The 24,517-nt window shown below is 42.9% G+C and overlaps 1 protein-coding gene across 12 annotated transcripts in view; it reads left to right on the forward strand.

Annotated features, from left to right (window-relative positions):
* The window catches only part of MYO1E (myosin IE), a 204,421-nt gene that overhangs the window by 133,075 nt on the left and 46,829 nt on the right, over positions 1 to 24,517 (forward strand). For all 12 annotated transcript variants that reach the window (XM_089904548.1, XM_022579652.3, XM_089904571.1 and 9 more), the window contains 9 exons: positions 1,039 to 1,171; positions 6,469 to 6,665; positions 10,097 to 10,177; positions 10,466 to 10,552; positions 12,851 to 12,937; positions 13,949 to 14,116; positions 15,521 to 15,606; positions 17,775 to 17,856; positions 23,287 to 23,393. In XM_089904548.1, the coding sequence (XP_089760674.1) occupies positions 1,039 to 1,171; positions 6,469 to 6,665; positions 10,097 to 10,177; positions 10,466 to 10,552; positions 12,851 to 12,937; positions 13,949 to 14,116; positions 15,521 to 15,606; positions 17,775 to 17,856; positions 23,287 to 23,393 (1,028 nt within the window). The remainder of the gene's footprint in view (positions 1 to 1,038; positions 1,172 to 6,468; positions 6,666 to 10,096; positions 10,178 to 10,465; positions 10,553 to 12,850; positions 12,938 to 13,948; positions 14,117 to 15,520; positions 15,607 to 17,774; positions 17,857 to 23,286; positions 23,394 to 24,517) is intronic.

Genomic DNA, 24,517 nt, shown 5'->3' on the forward strand with positions numbered 1-24,517 from the left:
GGCAAAGCAAAAACTGCTCTTATGATCTTAATCAGGTCTAGAAATCTTAGAACACCTTCAGTCTCTTCTCCACCCACTTTCTCTTCCCCTCTGTATTTATAGGTCAGAAGGAGAGCCTCTACTCCATTCTCTTCACAATTTATGTGTTTTATGGTACAAGGTATGAATCCAGGTAGATTATTGAGGGTTCACGTCCTTGGGGAAACGACTTACTAAGTCAATCCAGAACTTTCTGAAGGTGGGCTGTTCACCCATTTAGCCTCAAAGAACTGCATCACCACGGCCCTTTGAGTCGGTTACCAGCCTGCCTCATCCCTCAGCCCAGATCCACAATCAAGTGGGAGAATGGGCAGTTGGAGGTACAGTTGAGGGGAAGCTGACCTTTGTGCTCGTGTGTCCCGGGTGCCAGGGAGGAAGATGGCATCAAGGGGCCACATGGTCTCAGAGGAGCTGGGAGAAAAAAATGCAGATAGGCCTGCCATTGGTCCTAGAGTGCAGTTCTCTTAGGATATTGGTATCTAAGACTCCGGCATCTCAGCTCCTTTTATTGAATTTAATGGACCTCAGAAACAAGGCTTTTCTAATGATGCTTTTATTTGATTTTCCTGGAGATGTTTTAAATCACGATCCTTTTGCAAGTACCGTTTATTCTCAGCCCTGCCAGTGAAGAGGAAGATCTATGAGTATTGAGAGTGGCTGGAAAAGGGGCACTGTTGCCCTTGGAGGGAGAGGAGTGGCAGCAAGGAGAAAACTAAGGGACGCAAACAGACGTGTCGACCGTGCAGCTGCCGCTCCATCTGAGTGTGTTTCCTCCAGAGCTCTCTCGCCCTTATTCCTGGAGGATTACACGTTCTCTGTGTAAAGACGGAACTGCCTTTCCAGCACCACGTTGAGACTTGAATGCGTGAGGGGGCGTTGGTCAGTGAAAATGTCAGGGACTTCCTGCTGCCGTCACCGCACACGCAGTTTGGCGTCTTTCTGATGTGCTTCTGTAGCCGGGGACCCGCTTGTCTGGACCGCCTCTCTCTTCTTCTCCAGCACGCGATGGACGTGATTGGGATCTTCGCGGAGGAGCAGACGCTGGTGCTGCAGATAGTGGCGGGGACTCTCCACCTGGGAAACATCAGCTTCAAGGAAGTGGGCAACTACGCGGCCGTGGAGAGTGAAGAGTGTGAGTGGTGTGGGCGCCCAGTTGCCAAACGCGGGGACGCAGTCGTTTAGTTCCGACCCCAAGTCACACACCGCTTTCCTTTGCTCTGGGTTTCTTTGGTAAGAGAGGCTGAGAACACGTAGGTGTCCTGCTGTGGCAGAGGTTAGCGGCCTCATGGGAGTCTGTGCCTCTTCTGTACACTCACACTATGGACCGTTAATGAGATTGTTTCAGTTTATGATTAACTTTGGGGAGATCTGGCAGAACTTCACATAGAGGTTTAAAAATAGAGTGATACTTTAATGAAGATGAGTAAGATTTGTCTCCTACTAAAAATCTTTTCTGTAACTGATCTTTAGGGTTGATATTCCCCTAAAGGTTCTAAAGAGCATCACAGGCTATATATAAATAAGAAAAAACTCATGTGTATACGTTGCCCCATGGGTTGCATTAGACCGGGCTTCTGAAAACAGGGAAAAAAAAAAAATGGACCCTGACTGTTGTGTTGGTATTGCCGGTGACGGCCTTTAATGTCCTCTCTGTAGCAGTCAGAGCCTGAAGACCTGAATGATCACTTTTACTCTTTGAGAAGAAATGAGGTGCACAAGAGGCACATTACTAGTTCTATGGGCTCCGCTGTGCCACAGCCGCCGTGGCATGTGACTTTAGCCTCTTAGGCATCAGTTGGCTTTCCAGGCTGCTCTCAGAACCCACACATCCTTTAACCACCCAGGGAGACGTTTCTTCCTTTCTCAGCATTCTTCAAAGATGGTAAATTTAGATGCCTAGTAATAAATAGTATCCTACTCATTGCTGACAGTGCAGTAAGGCTCTTTCCATTCCAAATAAGGTTCTTTTTTATATTTTTGTTTTCTTTGGTGATAAAAGAGGGAAGTTCTGCCAACTTTTGATGTCTGTCTGATAAAGAGAAATGTGAATTATGTTTACCAGGCAAGGGAGTGGGGTGGAAAACAATAAATACACAGGGTGTCCATAGGGTCTAGAAACACAACCTAACAATAATAATAACTGTGTTTCTAGACTTCATGTACTTTATCCTTCCCATTTAACAAATGCATGTATGTGTCCAGGAGGGTGATGAACACTTGCTTTTCAACATTGATCTCTCCAATTTCTTGGTAGTTTTCTGTGGACGTAGACTAGAATTCTCTTGCCTTCTTGGATAGTACAATCCTTTACTGCCTCTGTAGGCTGGAGAAAAATGTCATGACTCTGACACAGCAAGCATTTCCCTGGGTGCTTGAGCCAAGAAGTGGTTCCTCGCACATGAGTGTCCAGAGGAAGTAGGCTCCTCAGCCAACTGGGTAAAGCCCAGGATTGGCAACTGACTATGAAATCCCCTGGTAGGAAGTGGTGCAGGGATGGAGATCAGAAAAGACTATGCTTGAAGCCAAAGAGGTCTCACAAAGGAAAGTGTCCTCCTCCCAATCATTTTGTTTTCTTTCAGTTGGTAATACCTTAACATGGTTCAGGGGGGTACATGGTCAGAGTTATCACATCTACCCCTTTGCTAGTCGACTTATTTCCCTCCCCCGAGAGAAACACTGTTTCCAATCTCTTGTATTCCTTTCAAGGGAATATTGTGTTCCTGAGAAACTACTCATGTCTGTTCTTTTTTCCCCACTCTTGTATGTTAATGGGAGCATATAACATGTTCTACAGTTGCTTTTTTCACTTCAAATTATATCTTGGAGCTTATTCTGTATCAATTCATTAAGAAGCGTCATCCTTCTTATAGCTGCATTAGCATTCTGTTGCCGGGCTATACTGCAATTTATTGAACCAATCATCTGTTGATTGACATAAAGATGGTTTCACATCTTTTGTGCTTCTAATTACTTAAAATGAATAACCTGGTTTGTGTCATCTTTCTCATATTCGAGTTTATATATGGAATAGATTTATAGAGGGAAGGGCTAGCCTATGTTTTTATAAAGGAAGAAAGCAGACTTTCCTTAGCTCTTGTATTGTAGAAAAAATTGCTAAGACTCCCATCACAGCTGGCCTACTGAAGCAAGATATTAAATACAAATTAACCTAAGAACTTTGTTGAAGGAAATAAAAATACCACTTAAATAACCACGGGAATAAATTGACAGTGCTATAAATATATTGACCCGTTATTAACGGGTTAGAAAGCACAGAACCTCAACACCCAAGACTGATACAGCACATTTACCTTGCTGTTTCTTTTTTTTTTCTTTGCGGTGCGCGGGCCTCTCACTGTTGTGGCCTCTCCCGTTGCGGAGCACAGGCTCACCGGCCATGGCTCACGGGCCCAGCCGCTCCGCGGCACATGGGATCTTCCCGGACCGGGGCACGAACCCGTGTCCCCTGCATCGGCAGGCGGACTCTCAACCACTGTGCCACCAGGGAAGCCCCTTGCCATTTCTTTTAAATTTGTAACAGGGACTTTTGCTTTGCTACATCTTTTCGGTTTCTCTATCTTCCCTATACGTCCCTATACTCAAATGGAAAAATTAAATCCAACTTTGCTTTACACTTGAGTGCAGTAATAGAAATCTATCCTCATTATCAAAATGTGCTAAAACATTACTTTCTAGCAGGTTCTTTTATGTTCTGCTTAACTCTTTAACTCTACCAGAGTTACATCAGCATTTTTAATTAATCAATGCCTTCTCCTTGCCCTCCTCCTGACGCCACTCCCCCAGCCTCCAACCTTCCATACTGCCGCTCCTATCCAGCCACCCTAGCACACACCCTTGTGGAAATTCACAGCCCGAAGGAAGTCAATATGAGTAGCCCTATAATTTCAGCACCAGGGCAGTCACTGAAGAAGACAGGAGGACATAAAAGCTAGTACCTGAAAGACATGGCATGGATTTTTTGGAAAGCAAGTACTAGATTTCCTCTCTAGACTTCTTAGCTGTTTCCCTAAGCCTGTGGCTCTGATTCTTGGCCAAACTCCATGCCTTGTTTTTCAAGTGCCTGTGATCCTTCACTTGTGCCGTCTTCTTTTCTACAGAAGAGGTACGAGGCATGGAAGGAATATCATGTTTCCTTGTTAGTCCTGTCTGTTTTGTCTCAAGGACCCAAGAACTTAGTCCGTATTGCTTTATTTCTTTAGCTGTGGTCGTAAAGGTAATAGCACAAACTTTTCTACCAACCGTTTTAACCATATGCCTACTTTAGCATGATTGGAGGCTTGGGAGAAGTCCATATTTAATCTACATGCTATCTGCCTGGTGAGAGTCATAATAACCAACATTATAGTTTCCCCTTAATGAAGGCCTCCTCGACGTCAGACACTTTGATAAATGTCTCTTGAGTTTCGCTGCAGAGCTGCGTATGTCCAGTGTGATTTATGGGCGTCTTCTGTCCTCGTTCTGTATGAGGTGATTTTCTTTCGTTAGAGGACACATCCAGATTCCTAAACATATGTGTCAACAGTAAAACTAAACTGAAGAAAATGGCCATTGGCAAATGAGTAAATTTAATTTTGTTCACATGCCCTTTGAAAAAGGAAGCCCTCTACTTGTCATAGTGTTTCTGTGGAACAGTCCTATAGTTAATAAATACCTTGTTCTGGCATTACACTTTTTCAAAACGCATTCACTGACTTAATCTCATTGGAAGGTATATACTGAGAAATGTCAGCCTGTTACATTCAAACACCATCTGTGAAATTCAAACAGATTATCCTTTATTGGGAGCCTTATGATTTTTGAGCATTATCATAAGGTCTTTAATAAATAAAATCCCTTTATCAGAGAATTTTGGCACAGCTTTATGCAGAAAAAGAAAACTCATATCCAAGTTCAAAATTTTGATTTGTGTCCATGAACATCTTCCATTCATACTGGAAAAAAAATCTGAGCATTCTTTCATGTGCAGGAATGTCATTCTTGTCATTTATTCACATTAGAGTATTTTGACCAAAAGTCAAGAAAAATCTGTTTATATCACTAGCCCCCCTCTTGGTGAGTTTCTTGACCTGAAACAATTTGCGGACCCATGAGAACCTCACCTTTTCAATTCGAACTGACCGCAAACTATGCCAACTACATGTCCTTAGGATTGGATGGGTGTTCTGAGATATGAATACCACCGATCCCCTCCATCACTCTGTACACCACCCCAGGGAAATCAGGTAACAGCCCTCTCTAGAAGTCATCCAGGCCTCCTTTGACTCCAACCCAAATATCCCCTACCATTCAGGCCCTCCACCATTGGAATTCATCCTAATCTTTTTTTTTTTTTGCGGTACACGGGCCTCTCACTGTTGTGGCCTCTCCCGTTGCGGAGCACAGGCTCCGGACATGCAGGCTCAGCGGCCGTGGCTCACGGGCCCAGCCGCTCCGCGGCATGTGGGATCCTCCCGGACCGGGACACGAACCCGTGTTCCCTGCATCGGCAGGCGGACTCTCAACCACTGCGCCACCAGGGAAGCCCCATCCTAATGTTTTAATCACCTACCTTGACTTTCATCTCCAGCTAGTGCTACACACCTCAGCTGTGTCTCCCACATTCTTGCCTCCTTGCCTTTGCACATTCCACTCCCCTGTCTCCCTCTTCTTTCTTCCTCTGCATCTGTACAAGTCTTGTTCATCCTTTGAGCTGCCACCCCCCAAATCCCACATCTTCCTTGACCACCCCGGCAAACAGTAATATCTTCCTGTTCTAAATTCCTCCAGGACTTTATTGTCTGTCTGTGCCACATACTCAGCTTTCTGTAGGCTTCTTTATTTGGTAAACTACCTCTGCCTCATCTAGATTGTCTTTAAGATTTCTTAAAAACTTTATATCCTGTCCTCTCTCTTTAGTAACCCTACACATGGTGAGCACTCAATAACCATGTGATTTGTTATCTTTGAGCTTGATGGTATCATGTGCTTCACACTGTTTGGGAATGATGATGCTATGAAAACACTGCACCAAAAAGGAAGAAAAACAATTATACGGAGCCAAGGAAATGTTTCTCGATTTAGTTCCTTCCGGGCTGTCTTGCTGCAAGCTTGGAAAGATGTCCATTTTAGGCATGTGGCTGTGATCTCAATAGGGGGGATTGGTTTGCCACCCTTCTTGGATCCTGATTTGTATTATTGGACGTCTCAGTCATCATAGGAATTGACTCATGTAATAGACCAGTTGGGAAAAACAAAGTGGATGGATGTGTGTGGGAATGCTGATAAGCGGTCTTCATTAAGTGAAAGTTCTTGGGGGCCAATGACGATGTCTTCTATACGAGCACACACACACACAAGCGTCTCCATGTATTTGTGAGATGAATTGTTAAAATTCTGAAAGACAGTCACGTTTTATTTTGTTTTGTATAGTTTTGGCTTTTCCTGCCTATCTCCTGGGGATCAACCAGGACCGGCTGAAAGAAAAGCTAACGAGCCGGCAGATGGACAGCAAGTGGGGAGGCAAGTCGGAGTCAATCCACGTGACCCTCAATGTGGAGCAGGCGTGTTACACCAGGGACGCGCTCGCCAAGGCCCTGCACTCCAGGGTCTTTGATTTCTTGGTAGATGTAAGTAAACACAGGTTGGCATGGTTGATGCTTCGTATTTTAGCATCATATAAAGAGTGAAACTTCTCAGAGCTTTGTTTCCGTGTTTTGTCTCATTCCTTATAACCGTTACTTTACTCCTCCACTTTTTATCCTCACCCTGCGATCATTTTCTACTTCTCCACTTTTACTTATAGCATTGTCCAGCAAGACTCTAATATGGTAACAGCCTCTTGTGGACAAAATATTTAGTAAAGCCAGGACTACAGGCCAGAAAAAGAGGAGACCCATGGTCATGAATCCTTGAGTCTAAAGGTTTAGAATGCTGTACTTGTCATCTACTGCTATGTTACAAATTAACCCCAAACTTAGTGGCTTAAAACAGTAAGCATGTATTCTTTCATAGTTTCTGTGGGTCAGGTATTTGGAAGTGACTTAGTTTGGTGGTTCTGATTCAAGGATGAGAGTGCAGTCAAAATGCTGATTAGAACTACAAGGCTTGGACTTCCCTGGTGGCGCAGTGGTTGAGACTCCGCCTGCCGATGCAGGGGACACGGGTTTGATTCCTGGTCCGGGAAGATCCCATATGCCACGGAGCCACTAAGCCCATGCGCCACAACTACGGAGCTTGCGCTCTAGAGCCCGCAAGCCACTACTGAAGCCCACTTGCCTAGAGCCCGTGCTCTAGAGAAGAGAAGCCACCACAATGAGAAGCCCACACACTGCGATGAAGAGTAGCTTCTGCTCGCCACAACTAGAGAAAGCCCATGCACAGCAACGAAGACCCAATGCAGCCAAAAAAAGAAAAAACTACAAGGCTTGACTAAGTTTGGAGAACCTGGTTCCAAGATGGTGCACTCATATGGCTGTTGGCAAGATGCCTCAGTTCCTTGCTACATGGGCCTCTTTTCTGGGCTGCTTGAGTATCCTCCCAACATGACAGTTGGTTTCCCCCAGAGTGAATAGTCTAAGAGAGAGCAAGGAAGAAGCCACGAAGCTTTTAATGTCCTCAGATATTGCCACTGTGCCATCTTCTGTTCATTAGAAGCAAGTCACTAAGTACAGTCCACAGTTAAGGAGAGGGGAATTAGGTTCCACTTTTGGCGGGGAAGAGTATCAGAGACTTTTTGGATATATTTTTTTAAACTGCCATATAGTTTTTAAATGATGGCATGACCGTATAGATATTATCTATACATATTCATAGAAATACATATTTATATATGTATACCACTTATAGATTGTGAAAATTAGTCTCTCAGCAGTGTAGAACTGCCAGTGGCAGCCTGTTAATCACTGTAGCTTCTAAATGGTAGAATAATAATAGCAAGCACTTATATAGCACTTACTATGTGGCAGATCCTGTTCTAAGTAGTTTAGAAAAAAATAATTTTTACAACAACCCTGTGACTTAGGTATTATTATCTCTGTTTTACGGATAAGCTAACGGGCACAGAGAGGTTAAGGAACTTTCCCAAGGGCACACCACTATTAAGTGATAAACCTAGGAATTGAGCCCAGGTAATTCGGCAGTGCTCCAGCTATTTCATTCCTCTGCCTTTTATATATTCAAGCCAGAAAGGACCCCAGGGGGACCCTAGTCAAGGGACAGCAGCCTGGCCATTAGATCCAAAAAGTCTGTGTTTGAGTCCAGGCAGCAACATCTATAAGGCTTAAAGTATGGTTGGTGTGTTTAGGGTTGAGTAAGTCGGGGCAGGATAGGGTAATTATTCTGCGTACTACTTGTGGTTATTTTAAGGGTCAGATTGCTTGGGAAGGTCAGGGTCATAACGAAACATTAGTCATCCTTTTACCTTGTCCAGGCCCCTCATTTTTACTGAGAAGGGAATCTTAGCCCTGAGTGTTGGTGGTTTCACCCAAGGCCATTCAGCAAGAGGGTAGTGCCGAACTGGGATTAGAACCCCCATCTCTTGTCTCTGTTCAGTGCACCTTCCGGTGCTGGCCTTCCCACCTTATTTCCTTTCTGTCTTCCCTTGATTTTTTGTGTGGTATAATGAGATAGATAAGCGATACTAATTGGAGCTGACATTTACTAAGCCCTGACTGTTTGCCAGGCACTGGGCTAAGTGCTATGTATCATTACCCATTGACTCATAAAAGATGAGTGTCCTTTTCTTCACGTGGAAAACACCTCTGGTACTTAAAAATTCATCCAGTTGTTCACCACCCCCAGGAATTTTCCTCCTACATTCCTCCCTCCCCTGCAGTCCTCACCAACCCCCTCTCACCTCCACCTACCCTCCTATCATTGTCTGTTCCATTGATTACATGTCTCTCCTCACAGTGGTCAAGAACACAGATATAGTCATCATACTACTTAAATTTAATTCCAGACCCTTCCTCTTGTCCAGTGTGATCTTATGCTTTATGAGGTTATCACTGTTGTTAAGAGAATTGTAGTGAGAATTAAATGAAACAACACTTGAGAAGCCCTTAGCGAAGCCTGGCACAGGTGATTGTTGAATATGTGTAAGCTGCTTTTATTACCATCCCTTTAATACTAATTTATGGTATTACTATCCATAGTTGCCTCTGAGAATAGAGACTGTCTTCTTGACATTCCTGCCGTATTATGTTAGGTGATCATTAATTGACTACAGGGCATCCCTCATTTTATTGCGCTTTGCAGATACTGTGTTTTTTTACAAATTGAAGGTTTGTGGCAACTCTGTTGAACAAGTCTGCCGGTACCATTTTTCCTACAACATTTCTTGTCTCCGTGTCACGTTTTGGTAACTCTCGCGATATTTCAAACTTTTTCAGTATTATATTTGTGATGGTGCTCTGTGATCTTTGATGTTACTACTGTGACTTGCTAAAGGCTCAGAAGATAGCATTTTTCAGCAATAAAGTACTTTTTGATGAAAGCATGTACTTTTTTTTAGAGGTAATGCTATTGCACACTTAATAGACTGCAGTATAGTGTAAACATAACTTTTATATGCACTGGGAAACCCAGAGATATGCTGTGACTCACTTTTTTGTGACATTTGCTTTATTGCAGTGGTCTGGAGGCAAACCTGCAGTATCTCTGAAGTATGCCTGTACTGAATGGGGTCAATGGAAATAATATTTACAAACCTTGCAATATTGGTTCTTTTTGTGAAATAGGTTTGACTTCAATCACCCAAGATGATATTTTCTTCTAAATCTTAAGACTTCTTGAGAGAAACTAGCTCTGCCAGAAATGAGTGGTTTTCATCATTAAGCAAACTTTTTTTTCCCTACCAGACTAGTTTTTATTAGATTCTGGTGGTTTCCCAAAGTACTTGACATTGCACTGAGACCTTTTTTAAGGGGCAATTCACCTGTCTTTTTGTCGTCCTCTATTTCTAGTAACCAGGAGTAGCTGCTTCCCTTCCCCCCATGCATGCCCATTGTTAATATGAATGTAAAAGGAATAACTTACCATGCTGGTTACTTTCTTCTAGTCCATCAACAAAGCGATGGAGAAGGACCACGAGGAATACAACATTGGTGTCCTAGACATCTATGGCTTTGAAATATTTCAGGTAAGACCAGTTTGAGTAGTTGGAGACTACGAAGGGAGATACTTTTTACCTGGCTTGAAAGAAATAATTCTAGGCCATGGAAAAAAAACCATCATGGCTCATTTTTGCCTCTGAGTTCTTCATGTACCTTTACCAAATTAGTTTCTCCTAAATATAAACTATGCTGCTTTCTACTGATGCCTCCAACATTTCTGTTAAGGCTTTTCACTAAATCACTCAACAAATGACTTTAAAATGATTTTGCAGAAACAATTCCATGAAAGTAACATTCTCCTTTTTTTTCCCCAGAAAAATGGCTTTGAACAGTTTTGTATCAATTTTGTTAATGAAAAATTACAGCAGATTTTTATTGAACTCACATTAAAGGCAGAACAGGTGAGCAGTCCCCCTTCCTTCATCTTGTTCTATTTCTAATTTGTTTTGTTTTAAAGGGTATAGATTTCTCTCTTTCGGTAACAGATTCAGATTTTAGTCTTGTATTAGGAAATGTACTTAATAGAGTCAGGCAGAAATACCATATGCCACTGTGACATTTTAGTCTGAAGTATAAACACCATCTGCTACCTTTTCTTTCTTCTTTAAGTAAATGATGCTGTGAAGTTGGACTTAGGACTGGCTGTTTTTTACTACTCTCTGACTCATTGACCAAGTAGAAATGGAAGCCTATTCCAACCCCAGCTGTCTGTGGCATATACTGTGTTCCAAAGGAAAACTTGGTTTTCTCAGATCTGCTCTGCTCCCAACCTAACATAAAAATAAATGTGTCTTTAACAAAGCTGGTATTTAAATTTGGACTTGAGGTAACTTGTCTTGCTTATACTACCTTTTGCAAGTCCAGGGCAGGTTCCCTTTTATCCTGCTACCTACTCTTTGTCGATTTCTTGGGTCGCTGTAATAAGGTACCACACACTGGATTGCTTAAAACAATAAATTTTTTTTCTCTCCGAGGTCAGGAGGCCAGAATTCAAAATCAAAATGTCACTAGGGTAACACTCGTTCCAAGGGCTCTAGGAGAAAACCCTTCCTTACCTTTTCTAGCTTGTGGTGGCTCCTGGCATTCCTCGTCTTGTGGCAGCATAACTTCAGTCTCTGCCTCTGTCTTCACATGACCTTCTGTCTGCATCCAAATCTCATTCTCTTTTCTCTTATAAAGACGCCAGTCATTGGATTTAGGGATCACCCTAAATCCACGATAATTTTATTTACGAGATTCCTAGCTAATTATTATACCTACAGACATCCTATTTCCTCACATTTTGAGGTTCTAGGTGGACACAAAATCTTGGGGGATACATTCAACCCATTACACACATCAAGGGCTGTTTGAGGAATGTTTGTTCATGGACGTGTTCGTGCCTCTGCTTAGGAACCCCAGTGACCAATGGTTTTCACAGAAACCTCTGCCCTGGGATTCTTCCACTCCGTCAGTGTAGCTAGAGCAAAACCCTAAGGGAGGACATGGTAGGGACTGAGGTGGGAGAAGAAGGCGGAGGCTAGATCACAGAGGAACTTTGTAGGGGGTGGCAGATTTTAGAGTAAGTACGATGGGAAGCCATTGGAGAATTTTGACTAGAGAGTGACGCGAGCTGATTTGTGTTTATTTTTGACCAGGTGGCTCTGGCTCTGTAGACCTACAGGTAGGGTGGGGCAGGGGAGGGCAAACAGGAGTGGAAGTTTCAAAACCGGTTAGGAGCCTCCTGCCTGAGACTGGGCAAGAAAGGGGATGAGTAGACAGCGGTGGCAGCAGTAGAGGTGGTGCCGTGGTGAGGTGGTCAGATTTGGCATATGTTTTGGAGAGTGAGTCAGCCTGAGTTGCTCAGTATAATTACCAAAGGGACATGGAGTCAGGGATGATTCCTTCCTCTGTAGCTTGAATAGCAGGGCCAATGGGGAGACTGTTTACTGAAGGGTAAGATGAGAGCAGTTGGTTGGAGACAGTGGAGGGATGGAGGGCCAGAACACTGCTGAACGTGGTAGGTTTGAGAGGCCTGTTATACCTCTGAGTGGAAATTCCAGTATATGAAATACATCCATATATGAGTCTGGAACTCAGTGGGGAAGTCTAGACTAGAGAAATAAATTCAGGTGTCATTAGGCTATAGGTGTTATTTTAAGCCAGGGAGTGGATTGGAATTACCTAGAGAATGAGAGTAGAGGAAACAAGGCTGGGAGATTGAGCCCTGAAAGTCTCCATCAGTGTAAGGATCTGGAAAAAAAGAAAGAGCCAGCAAAGGAAGCTAACAAAGCCAGACTGATAAGGAAGGAGGAAAACCAGGAGAGTGTGATGGTGTTCTTCAAGTGTAATGACCTGAATGAGGGGCCTTCCCTTTAAGTACCTAGATGCTAATCTGTACTTCTGTTCTATGTTGAGTTCCAAAAGAGTGTTCCATAACTGGACCTACAGGTTAAGCCATTTGAAAGTGCCATTTTTGTATGTCAAAAACAATTGTATGGGATCAATTTCATATGGTTCCAACCAAACATAAAAATTACCAAGCAATGAAATGCTCCTTTCCTCTTCCTCTTAGAAAAAATTAAGATTGCAAGTTTTTATTGAAGGGCATTCAGGTTTTTCTTTCCTCATGATTCCTGTGCCTGTGGTATCCGTCATGTGCAGAGCTCCAGCTGGTCTCCACTGGGTAATACTGTGAATTCCCACTTTCTGTTCTACAGGAAGAATATGTTCAAGAAGGCATCAGATGGACACCCATCGATTACTTTAATAACAAAATCGTGTGTGACCTCATCGAGAACAAAGTTGTAAGTATCGGTCTGGTGTGTCTCTTCACTGCTCACAGGTTTACACTAAGTGAGTTTTTGTTCTCTCTGTCGTTGTATTAGAATAAGCAAAGTGACAGCTCTGATTTGCAGAGTTTTAGCGATTACATTTATTTTGCTTATGGGTATATGTGTGAAAATAGAGTTTTACTCTTGTAGTTAATATACACATGTGTATGAGTACATTGCCAATTTACGAACGGAGGTTGTTACTGAATCTTAAGAGAAGACAATTATGACTTATGTTGATGGCATAGCATATGAAGAGATATAAACTTGGCCCTGCCTCCTAGACCATTTATACAACTTCTAGGACTTTAGCCCTAGAAATTATTCAAAAGGAAATAAAAGGGTATAGAGAGAGATCTGTACAGTACTGTTGTGTTCTGTTTTTTTATAAAAGTCCCAACTGGAAACAGTGAAAACATCCATAGAGAACTCAGTCCTTAAATAAACTATAGCATATAAGAGTAGGGAAATATAGCCATCAAAATAATAAGTATAAAGGCTGTGTAAAACGGCAGGATTATTTAGAAACTAGTGCTATGCAGAAAAAGTAATACATGATAGAATGTGCCTAGTGTGTAGCTGTATTAACCATGTCTATATGGGTAACAGGCTGAAAGCGAACATTAAGAAATGAATTAGGGTCCAAGGAAAATGTTTTTATCTTTAGGGTTTAAAAAATCAACCTAGTACAAATAGGAGTGAGCAGATAATGATCTTTCTGTTTATGGCTTTGAATAGAACTTCGGGGAGTTAAACTATTCTCTTTTTTTTTTTGAAAATGGACTTTCCCCCATCGTTAGATCTAAGTGGTGGTGACTCCCATTTGGGATTATTAATAGCATTCTCCCTCAAAGGGAAAGATTGAGTTTCAAGATGGTATCTTAAATCTAGGGAGCGGTTTCCTTGCTTAAGGAAAGACCTGATAAACATTATATGTTTTAAAACAGTCACTGAGTTGGGACTTTGCTCTCTTGGTCCCATCAGAACCCCCCTGGGATCATGAGCATCCTGGATGATGTATGTGCCACGATGCACGCGGTGGGTGAGGGAGCGGATCAGACGCTGCTCCAGAAACTTCAGATGCAGATTGGGAACCATGAGCACTTCAACAGCTGGAACCAAGGCTTCATTATTCACCATTACGCTGGGAAGGTATGGCCAGGGAGCAGGGCTTCAGCAGGAAAGGGGAAGCTATCCTTTTCAATGTCTATCTGTATTAAGCCTTTGGGTCTGTAATCTGTTTTCCAACGAGGCAACTGAAAGCAATGTCCATAGAGTTTTATGTGCCTCACTGTGTTTTATTCATCCATCCATCATTCATTCAACAACATGGGACCCATGAAATATTTGGAGAGACAAACAAAAGATAGTGCGTATACACCACTGTGTATTTTTTAGCATGAATCACCCTTAATATAACATAAGCATGAATCAACCTATATATATATATATATATATATATATTTTTTTTTTTTTTTTTTAAAGATGTTGGGGGTAGGAGTTTATTAATTTATTTATTTTTGCTGTGTTGGGTCTTCGTTTCTGTGCGAGGACTTTCTCTAGTTGTGGCAAGCGGGGGCCACTCTTCGTCGCGGTGTGTGGGCCTCTCACTATCGCGGCCTGTCTTGTTGCGGAGCACAGGCTCCAGACGCGCAGGCTCAGTAGTTACGACTCACGGGCTTAGTTGCTCCGCGGCATGCGGGATTCTCCCAGACCAGGGCTCGAACCCATGTCCCCTGCATTAGCAGGCAGACTCTCAACTACTGCGCCACCAGGGAAGCCCCAACCTATATATTAACTGTTGAAGGAATGAGATTTTTTTCTCGCCTCTTATGCAGTCACAAGCTTGCATTTTTTACTTGCCCATCCTCCCTGGGAGTATACATAAGGACCAGAGGCTCACTTTGGGGTTTGTTCTCATAAAATGCATGATTACTGGGTGCTACTGGGTACCAAGCTTTGTGTGGGTACTGGTGATACACAGATAAGTAAATTGATGTCATGATATTTGGGGACTTCCTAGTACTGTGGAAATTCATTGGTCTCACCCTTCATCCCAATAAGTCTCTTATTAACCAAGGAGGGTCCTTGAGCATGAGACATCAACTAAACTGATCTAACTCTGACACCATTTGTAGGAGAAATCGAAAAGCCTCAGATGACATGGCCCACTGCAGTGCGTTAGTGAGCATAGAGAGTTTTATTTTACTCCATCTTACCTAAAATTTAGAGAAAGAATTAAGTGTATTATTTACATACCCCTATAGATCCATCGAAGAAGGGCTATGTAATCATGAGAGCTGGGGTCCTGGTCATGTATCATTTGGATCGTGTAAGCAGCCAGAGACCATCCATCAGCATCTCCAGGCCATCGCCAGCTGAAGTCATCTAACAAGTTAAAACATGCACAGCCTTTATGTGACAGATCGGGATGAAAGCCCAATTGTTATATCTGGAAATACACACACTCTCTGGAGGATAGCCATGCCAGCTTGGATGTTTTGTTCAATGAAATACTTAAAGGATAAAATTCGATATCTTTCCATTCTTGGCCAGGTATCCTATGACATGGATGGCTTTTGTGAGCGGAACCGTGATGTGCTGTTTATGGATCTGATTGAGCTTATGCAGAGCAGTGAGCTGTAAGTGTGTTTGCCTTATCCGACACGGGATATAGGTTTGACCAGATTTTCAATATTAGAACAAACGTGTGACATTCGAATGGTCGGCGTTATGTTTCCTTGTGCTGTTGGGTCTGGGTTATCATTAGACAATTCAGCTTCTCAAAACAGCTTTTTTCCCCCCGGTCTTAGTCTCTCCCTTGTACCCCTGATACTTCCCACCCCTCATGCTAAGTGCTATCTGCATGCCCTTCAGGGTCCCCAGTTTCATCATTTTCAATGGTTTTATCAGGGAGAAGTGCCCATTCTGGAGTTGGGTTGGGATGGCTGTGCCTGACTGTCTAAGAGTGAGACAGTCTGGCTCTGTGACACTTTGCCCTCGGGACATCATCCCAAGAATTCTCTCTCTGTTTTTGAAAATGCTAATAGCTTAGCTACACCGAAGTTAACCTGAATTGCTGAAGCACTTGGGAAATGGCTCAAGAACTCAGGGAGGGGCACTCAGAGATCCATTTTAACTCCCAAGACCCCGACTAAGCTAAACGCGTAGAGCAGTGGGGGCATCCGCCTTGCAAGCTGCTGGAGCTCCCAGGGCCAGCTTTGCCATGTCCTTTCCTTGCCTCTTCCGTGCAAAGGTCCCCACAGTCCTGGGTAATGATGTGAGATGTCATTTACATGATCAGGCCTGTCCATGCCTGGCAAGTACAATATTGCACAGTCTTCCAGATTTTACAAGTTTTAGAGCTGTCTCCAAGTAATAGTTGCCATTTTAGTCTCTGTTACTTCAACTATCGTAATATCAAGGTTAACTTCTTTGATCAACAGCTGCAAGCCTGATAATTTTCTAGAAAAGGCCTGACTTCGATGAAAGCAAAACTGAGTTTCCTTTTTGGTCCGTGGTTCGAAGTTCTGCTCCGTTTAACCCTCTTCCCCTCCCTCCAGCCTCCACTCCTCCCTGGCCCTCATCTCCCCAGGCCTGCACTTCCGTGGCACTCACACCCCTCACTTCGGAGATTCTTCTCTCAAAACGTAAAATCTATTTGCTCTTAAAAAGTCAGGTAAGCCACAAGTCCTGGCTTTTGGAGTTTATGAAAATCAGGTGCAGGCATGCTTTCAGAGATTTTTTTCTTTTTAATTATTAAAATTACTGCAAAATTCAAGAGCTATTGATACTTCCATGTAAAACTCCTGTCATGTAGACATGGTCTGTTGTTTGGTAAACACATGTGCTGTAAAAAATCTATAATTGTGTCTGGTGAGGTTATGAAAGTAGAATGCTGTGGAGACTTCCTAGAAAATCCACGATGCCCAGTAAGTCATTTAGGGGGAATTTCCTTTGAGTGGCAGATTCCTAATTTACATGGATCACATCATTCATTCATTCATTCAATCAGCAAATATTTATTGAGCACCTACTGTGTACTAGGCTCTGTTCCAGACACCAGGGACACTAAGGTGACTAAGACATTGTCCCTGCCCTGTGCCTTTTGAGGCAGGCCTGTCAACAGATGTAGCTCAGTTACAGCTACTAATGAAGTTGTATATTCAGCAGGCAAAGCATTAGTGGATTAGCTGCACTTAAAATTGCTCATACTCAAAACACGTCTTGTCTAGGTTTTTTGCTTGAGGGAAGGGAGGGTTGATACAGTGCCCTATTGGCATCTTGTGGGCAAAGGCCACTGATGCTGTGAAACATCCTATAATGTGTAAAGCAGCCCCAGGCCCCAGCACAGAATTATCCAATCCCAAATGTCAGTAGCACCAAGACTGAGAAACCCTGCTTTGGAGCAAAGCAGAATCTGCATTGGATCTGGACAATTCATACAAATCCCTGCACTCTGGTCTATCTTACTTAACTCAGAAAACCCACACTGACCCCCCTATGTTGTGTCCAGTTGCCAAGGTGTATCTCAGTTCTAGTGGGTGGGGAAATTTGAAAGGCAGAGTTTAACATTTTATTTTTCAGGCCTAGACTCCAAGATGCTTCTGTCTTAGAATTCTCTCTCTACGTTTCTTGTGTCCATTGCTTTTTTTCTCCCGGGTCACAACTTGATGGCTTGAGTCAGATGGCCATTCTGTATCCAAGGTTCTGTGCTTCTGGACAACTCTCTCCATTCTCTATGGAAGCAGGCTTTCCAGCCCCCAAGGTACTTACTGATTGCTAATCCATTCTCTTTCTCCTTTTCCAGACCTTTTATAAAGTCTTTATTTCCGGAAAATCTGCAGGCTGACAAGAAAGGACGCCCAACTACTGCTGGAAGCAAAATAAAGGTTTGTTCTATTTTAATAGGGAAATTTATGGATCCCTATTAAGAGGTACGGTTTTCTAGGCGTCAGGAACTACACCCCTGGGCCAGGATGCGGTCAGGGAGATGTAACAGATTCGTTACAGAAGATGGCCAGAAGTAACGTTGCTGCTTGAGAAAGGGTTATAGGATGCAGGTGAATTTGACTTGGCTGTACTGAAACCCCAAATGGATATTAAGTACCTCATAGCTTAATAGACAGCAGATGGTAATCAGTTACTTTCTAAGAGGAAGTGGCTTTATACTGAATCTAGGAGAATTCACATTAAACTGTCAGAGAGATTTTATGATCAAGAGCCACATTTTGGATTTTGATGATGCTTTTCCAGACCAGACCCCAGAACCTGCCAATTACGGAACTTTACGAACCTGAAATTCTACTGGGTCTTATATGGGGAATTTATGCACCTTCCGCACTGGGTCTTGTGGGCCCTCCTTTCTGTGAATTACAGGCATCTTGGCTTCATAGTGTCTCAAAGTCAGAGGAATTCTTAGTGTTTCTTGAGAGCCTCTCATGGAGAGTGCATTGAATTATCGGAGGCGCTGTGTGATGAAATTGGTTGTCCCTAATTACTCTCTGAATTTAGAGGTTGTGTCAAACACACTCCATCATGTAATTTTTTGAAAAACAGTCACTAAACTTTTTCTTATTTAATTATACCCGTTAAAAACAGTTCCTTATTTTATATTTTTATTATATTTTTTTAAATTTTTATTTTATATTATAGTTGATTTACAATGTTGTGTTAGTTTCAGGTGTACAGCAAAGTGATTCAGTTATACATATACACATATCCATTCTTTTTCAGTTTCTTTTCCCGTGTAGGTTATTACAGAATACTGAGTAGAGTTCCCTGTGCTATACAGTAGGTCCTTGTTGATTATCTATTTTATATATAGTAGTGTGTATATTAAATACAGTTTTTTAAAGAATCATACCAATTAAATACCACCCTGTCTTTATAATCAATGGAATCATTGAGTGATAAAGAGTAGGGCTCTGGGGCTCGTCACCTGTGTTCAAATCCCTCACCGTGTGATCGCCAGCAAGTTACCTAAACTCTCAGTGCCTCTTCTGCCTTAGAGATTTTAGTACCTATCTTAGGGAGGTACTGTGGTGATTAATTTCCATCGTCCATCTAAGGCACACACTGCCTGAAACATAATAAGCCCAAACCGTGTATGCTTTCCTGTTCCGTACTACTCCATCCGTCTCCTCCCTCTCTGCCATGCTTCTTCATCTCTGCTTAATTCTCAGTGGACACTTGATGTGCCTGTTCTGACTGTCCATCCCCCTGTGTGGCTCTGTGTGTCCAGATCCTACATGTCCTTCTCACAGTGCCCTCCGATAACCCCGGCCCCGTGAACACCATGGTTGCTGCTGCCTGTTTTGTTCACGAGCGTTTTCTTCTCCGAGTGTTGCACATATGGAAGCCTGTCTTCCCAGCCTCTGAGGGCATAAGCACTGCGTGAAATAAAGGGAACATCACAGCAACGAGACGCTTCCATCCAGAGGAGCTTCAGGTTTTGTGCAGGAAGTCAGGCGCAAGCTAGAGGGTAGGGTTTTGAGCTGGAGGGTAGAGTCCTCTGGGATTAAGGACAGTCATGTTCAAGGAACTTGAGACATACAGTAGTCCTGGGACAGTGTCTGGATTGAGTTCACTGGGGCAGAGAGTTGACGGCAGGGCGGAGATAATTGACATCTGCACGAAGCTCTGACTCAAGCTTTAGCTTCTAGGTCCTGGATAAGGATTAGCTCTAGGCTGGAAAATCTAGTCACAAGACTGTCACATTCAGATCCAAGGGGCCCAGATCATCAAGGCTGCAGTGACTCACTTTCAAGTGGTCTGGATTCTCAGTCCAACTTATTCCCTATAAAAAGCAGGGTGGTGTTAGGAGCATTTTTCTCCTCCTTGGAAGACTTGACCCCTTCATATTCTTGTCTAGTGTTATGCTCAAAATAGCCACCTTCCGGGTGTACTCAAAATGTTCAGGATTGCTATGGTCTGGGGAGGTCAGCCTGAAGTCAGCCAGCTCATCTAGGGAGACCGTACTATGCATATTCTCACCAGTGGTATCCTCTTGGTGAACTGTGTGACCTCTGCCTGTCTGACACTCTGCCTCCGTGTAGGAATGAGATTCTCCCTGTTTTATGTCTCCTGAGTCACCTCTTAGAGATGCGTAGCCCCGGCCCAATCTCTTACACCTTTCACGTCTACAATATTTTGCAGACGCTAAGTATCATCTTTTTTTTTTAATTTTTATTGAAGTATGGTTGATTTACAATGTGTTTCAGGTGTACAACAAAATGATTCAGTTATACATATATATGTACGCATTCTTTTTTAAGTTCTTTTCCATTATAGGTTATTACAAGATATTGAGTATATAGTTTCCTGTGCTATACAGTAGGACCTTGTTGGTTATTTTATATATAGTAACTAAGTATCATCTTAATGATATCCCTGAGGTTAAACGTTTAAAGGGATCCTGAGTTCCTTGGAAGAAAAATTAAATTTATGTTCAAGGTAGTTTTAGTGTTGGGAATCTTATTGTATTCTAATTCCTTAAAATTTAAAACTGTTCTGTAGGATTTAATTAATAGAATATTTGCTTGGTGAGAACTCCCATTGTCTTTGTTTATAAATAAGAGTATTCTTTACTTAATAACATGTGATTTTTGAGGCTTTCCTAAATTCTATGTTGTTGTGGCTAAAAGGGACGGTTTTGAAATTAGAGCCAAAGATTGAGGGAATGGAGCTCAGAGCTGGCAAAGTGGACTGGGCTACAGCTTTATCTAAGTGAGACTGGGCCTCTAAAGGAGCAGATATGATAAGAGATGCAAGTGCCATGAGGTAACTGGACTCGTAGACATTTAACATCTATTCCAACCTTCAGATTAAATTAGAGGTCTTCTAGTTCAACCTCCTTAGTTTACAGATGGGGAAACTGAGGCCCAAAGAAATTTAGTGATTTGCAACATAGCTCTCAAAGAGCAGAGCCAGGATCCCAATTCAGGTTTGCTAACAATCTATGTGGAGGGTAGAATGGGGAGCTGTCACCCTAAGCCTTTCTCACTGTCCTGTCTGCACTTTTTTTTTTTTTTTTTGCGGTACTCAGGCCTCTCACTGTTGTGGCGTCTCCCGTTGCGGAGCACAGGCTCCGGACGCGCAGGCTCAGCGGCCATGGCTCACGGGCCCAGCCGCTCCACGGCGTGTGGGATCTTCCCGGCCCGGGGCACGAACCCGTGTCCCCTGCGTCGGCAGGCGGACTCTCAACCACTGTGCCACCAGGGAAGCCCCTGTCTGCATATTTTAATGCCTGCTTCTGTAGGCAAGTAGACAAGCCTCTGTAGGCAAGCCTCTGCCCTTGTAGGGCAAGTGCCTTTGGTAGCTTTCTGTTCTAACTCATGGGCTCTTCTTGTCTGGAGCCAGAGTAAATCCAACCTGCTGCTTCCCAACCACTTCAGGGGGCATTTAAAGTTGACCCATAGCTAAATACAGGATAATTTTGAGATATATTCCTGTTTGCTCAAATTGATTATTCCAAAACCTAAAGGCTTCTCTCTAATCCTAACTCACCCAGTTAATTCCTTTTGTTATCACACTAAATTATCCCGTATCTTCCTTAAGGAGGAGGATGGCATTGTGGTTAAGAGAAAAACTTGGTAGCTCACAGACTTGGGTTCTAGCCTTACTTCTGCTTGCTAGTTATATCATCTTGAGTAATACTTTATTTGTTTAAGGCCCTGTTTTCTCATCTAAAAAATGGGAATGATAATTGTAAGGAGCTACTTCTTAAAATTCTGAGGCATAAATAAGAAAATCCATGTGTCTAGCCCATGAAGCATATTCAGTACTTGTTAGCCGTTACTATTTTGAGCCATTGAATAGCTCAATAGAAAGAAGTATGTCAAGTGTCATATAAACTTAAGTCGAACTTGCCCCTGTGTTTTCTGATGCTAAGTTGAAAAGGTATGCTCCTAAATGCTTAGGACTAAAGAGTCTGCTAAGTTATACGTAAAAATTAAAAAATAAAAATTAAGAGTTTGGGAACTTAAAAAATAAAGCTTTATTATAACCAGTCCCTCCCCAGCTTCATCTTACATGTTGCAAAGATCATTAAATTTGTTCTCAAGTACAATCTCTCTCTCATCAACAAGGAAGATGAGAGTCAATTTACATTTTTATCGTAGAGCTTTGCTTTGATCATACAACCTCGGCAACTTTGCCCTGAATTCCAAGCATTGCAAAGAATGCCATATTCTGCACATCTAAACAGAGAACTTTTGCTTTGAATATACCCAAGAGTTTTTCTCAGGGGTTTCAGATTTCCCAAACCCATGAAAACAGGAAAGTCCTAATTGAGAGAGGGTTGACTACTGCAGGCAGATCCCTTCTGCTGACTTTGTAATGGTTTTCTGGCTTTGGAGATCCCTTTCCTCTATTTTCTTTTAGAGGTTTTCTCTCTTCGTGCTGATTTGCTTAGAATGAGAGGTTGCATGTGTGCCCCGTTATTGGATCCATAAGGTATGCTCAGCTGTGTGGTGCTGGGAATGCTGATGTGGGCTCTGCTCCTGTTTCTTCAAACAACATTTGTGATACTCATGATTTAAAATATCTCATAAGCAATTTCAGCTTCATTTATGTGGCTTTTTCTTCTTGAACCCAGTTCCATCGTGGGTACCCGATGCACAGGTAGTAAGAGCTGATTTTACTTTGAATATTTTAGTTCGTGAAAGAGTAAGTTTCCTGCCACACTGAAAGGGCTCTGAGTCAGCAGGTTTGGAAAAGGACATGCTGAGGAAGGAGGTGAATGAAATGGCCTATAAAAGGTTTATGAATTCTGAGATTTTTATGTATCTCCCACTTTTTACTTGTGAATTTCCATCATTTTAATAAGGTGATTCTTCATTGGTTAGATTGCCTGAAAAGAGTACAGGGGGTTTTGATGATCTATCCTTGCAAATAAATTTGTGCACCTCCCTTCCCCTCAGAGTTTATGAGAAAAATGTATTTGCAAAGGCCGTCAGTCAATATAAAATTAACTAAATTTGTTAACAATTGGCATGCTTCCCTGTTTCTCCTAAAAAGAATTATATGGGAGGATTTACTGGGTTTGGGGGTGTTTTTTTTTTTTTTATCTTATTAACTATACTAAAAATACCTCATCGTTTTCAAAAATCTAATTTCAAACCCACTTAAGAGTGTTCAAATCACCATAACAGTCAGTAGAGCTTTAAGAAAGTGTAGTAGTAGACCCGAGTTAAGCCTAATGAACAAACTGTCATGAGGATGAATTTCTAGCTGTACATTTGCACACAGGTCTCCTCTGAAAGTTGGTCTGCTTTAGAGCAAGTTCCATGTTTCTAAATGATGTTACTCTTCCTTTCTAGAAACAAGCCAATGACCTTGTGAGCACCCTGATGAAATGTACACCTCACTACATTCGCTGTATCAAACCCAATGAAACCAAGAAGCCCAAGGACTGGGAGGAAAGCAGGTATGGTGAAGACAGAGACAGGAGGTCAAGGCCAACCTGCCTGGTCCCACCCCGTTTTCCCCTCTGCTCAAGCCGGGCTCTCCTATGCCCGAGGCAGGAGCAGTTTCAATTGCCTTCCAATGTGTTTTGTGTCTTAACTTTTTCAGGAAGAAGCCTATGTAGGTATATTTTTCCCCTCCTTGTTTTTTCCTGAAATGTTAGCAGTGCCCTTCAGTTCAGAATTAGCGATTTATGTTGATCTTGGCTAGTCTGGGGACAGATGGAAAAAAGAAAGCAAACCTTAATACAGCAGAGTCAGGATGGTTTTCAGATTAGTTTGAGGCTCTGTGTAGACATTTTTAATGCCCTCAGCCCATAAGCACACGCAGGATGTGGCCTGGAATGCTTAGCTCAGGGTTGAAGTGAAGTTCCAAAGAGCTGGTTAAAAACAATCTGTCGGGGGCTTCCCTGGTGGCGCAGCAGTTGAGAGTCTGCCTGCCGGTGCAGGAGACTCGGGTTCGTGCCCCAGTCCGGGAAGATCCCACATGCCGCAGAGCGGCTGGGCCCGTGAGCCATGGCCGCTGAGCCTGCACGTCCGGAGCCTGTGGTCCGCAACGGGAGAGGCCACAACAGTGAGAGGCCCGTGTACCGCAAAAAAAAAAGAATCCACCTGCCAATGCAGGGGACACGGGTTCGAGCCCTGGTCCATGAAGATCCTGGTCCATGAAGTTGTGGAGCAACTAGGCCCGTGCGCCACAACTACTGAGCCTGTGCTCTAGAGCCTGCAAGACACAACTAATGAGCCCATGTGCCACAACTACTGAAGCCAGTGTGCCTAGAGCCGTGCTCAGCAACAAGAGAAGCCCGCGCACCGCAACAAAGAGTAGCCCCCACTCGCTGCAGCTAGAGAAAACCCGCATGCAGCAATGAAGACCCAACACAGCCAAAAATAAATGACTAGATAAATTTATTTTAAAGAAAAATTCCTAACTGCCCATTACCTCTTCTGAGAGACATGGATGGGTCCATTTCCCATCCTACCAGCAAGATCCTTTCTAACCCACGGCAGGCAGACAATGCTTGATCCTTTACGGGGAGGAAAAGATAAACAGGAAGGAAAATGCCCAAGCTCAAGCATTTGCTGT

The sequence above is a fragment of the Delphinapterus leucas genome, chromosome 2 (assembly GCF_059928025.1).
Source record: "Delphinapterus leucas isolate spDelLeu-1000000601 "Yukka" chromosome 2, BTC_Dleu_Yukka2, whole genome shotgun sequence".
Classification (NCBI taxonomy): domain Eukaryota; kingdom Metazoa; phylum Chordata; class Mammalia; order Artiodactyla; family Monodontidae; genus Delphinapterus; species Delphinapterus leucas.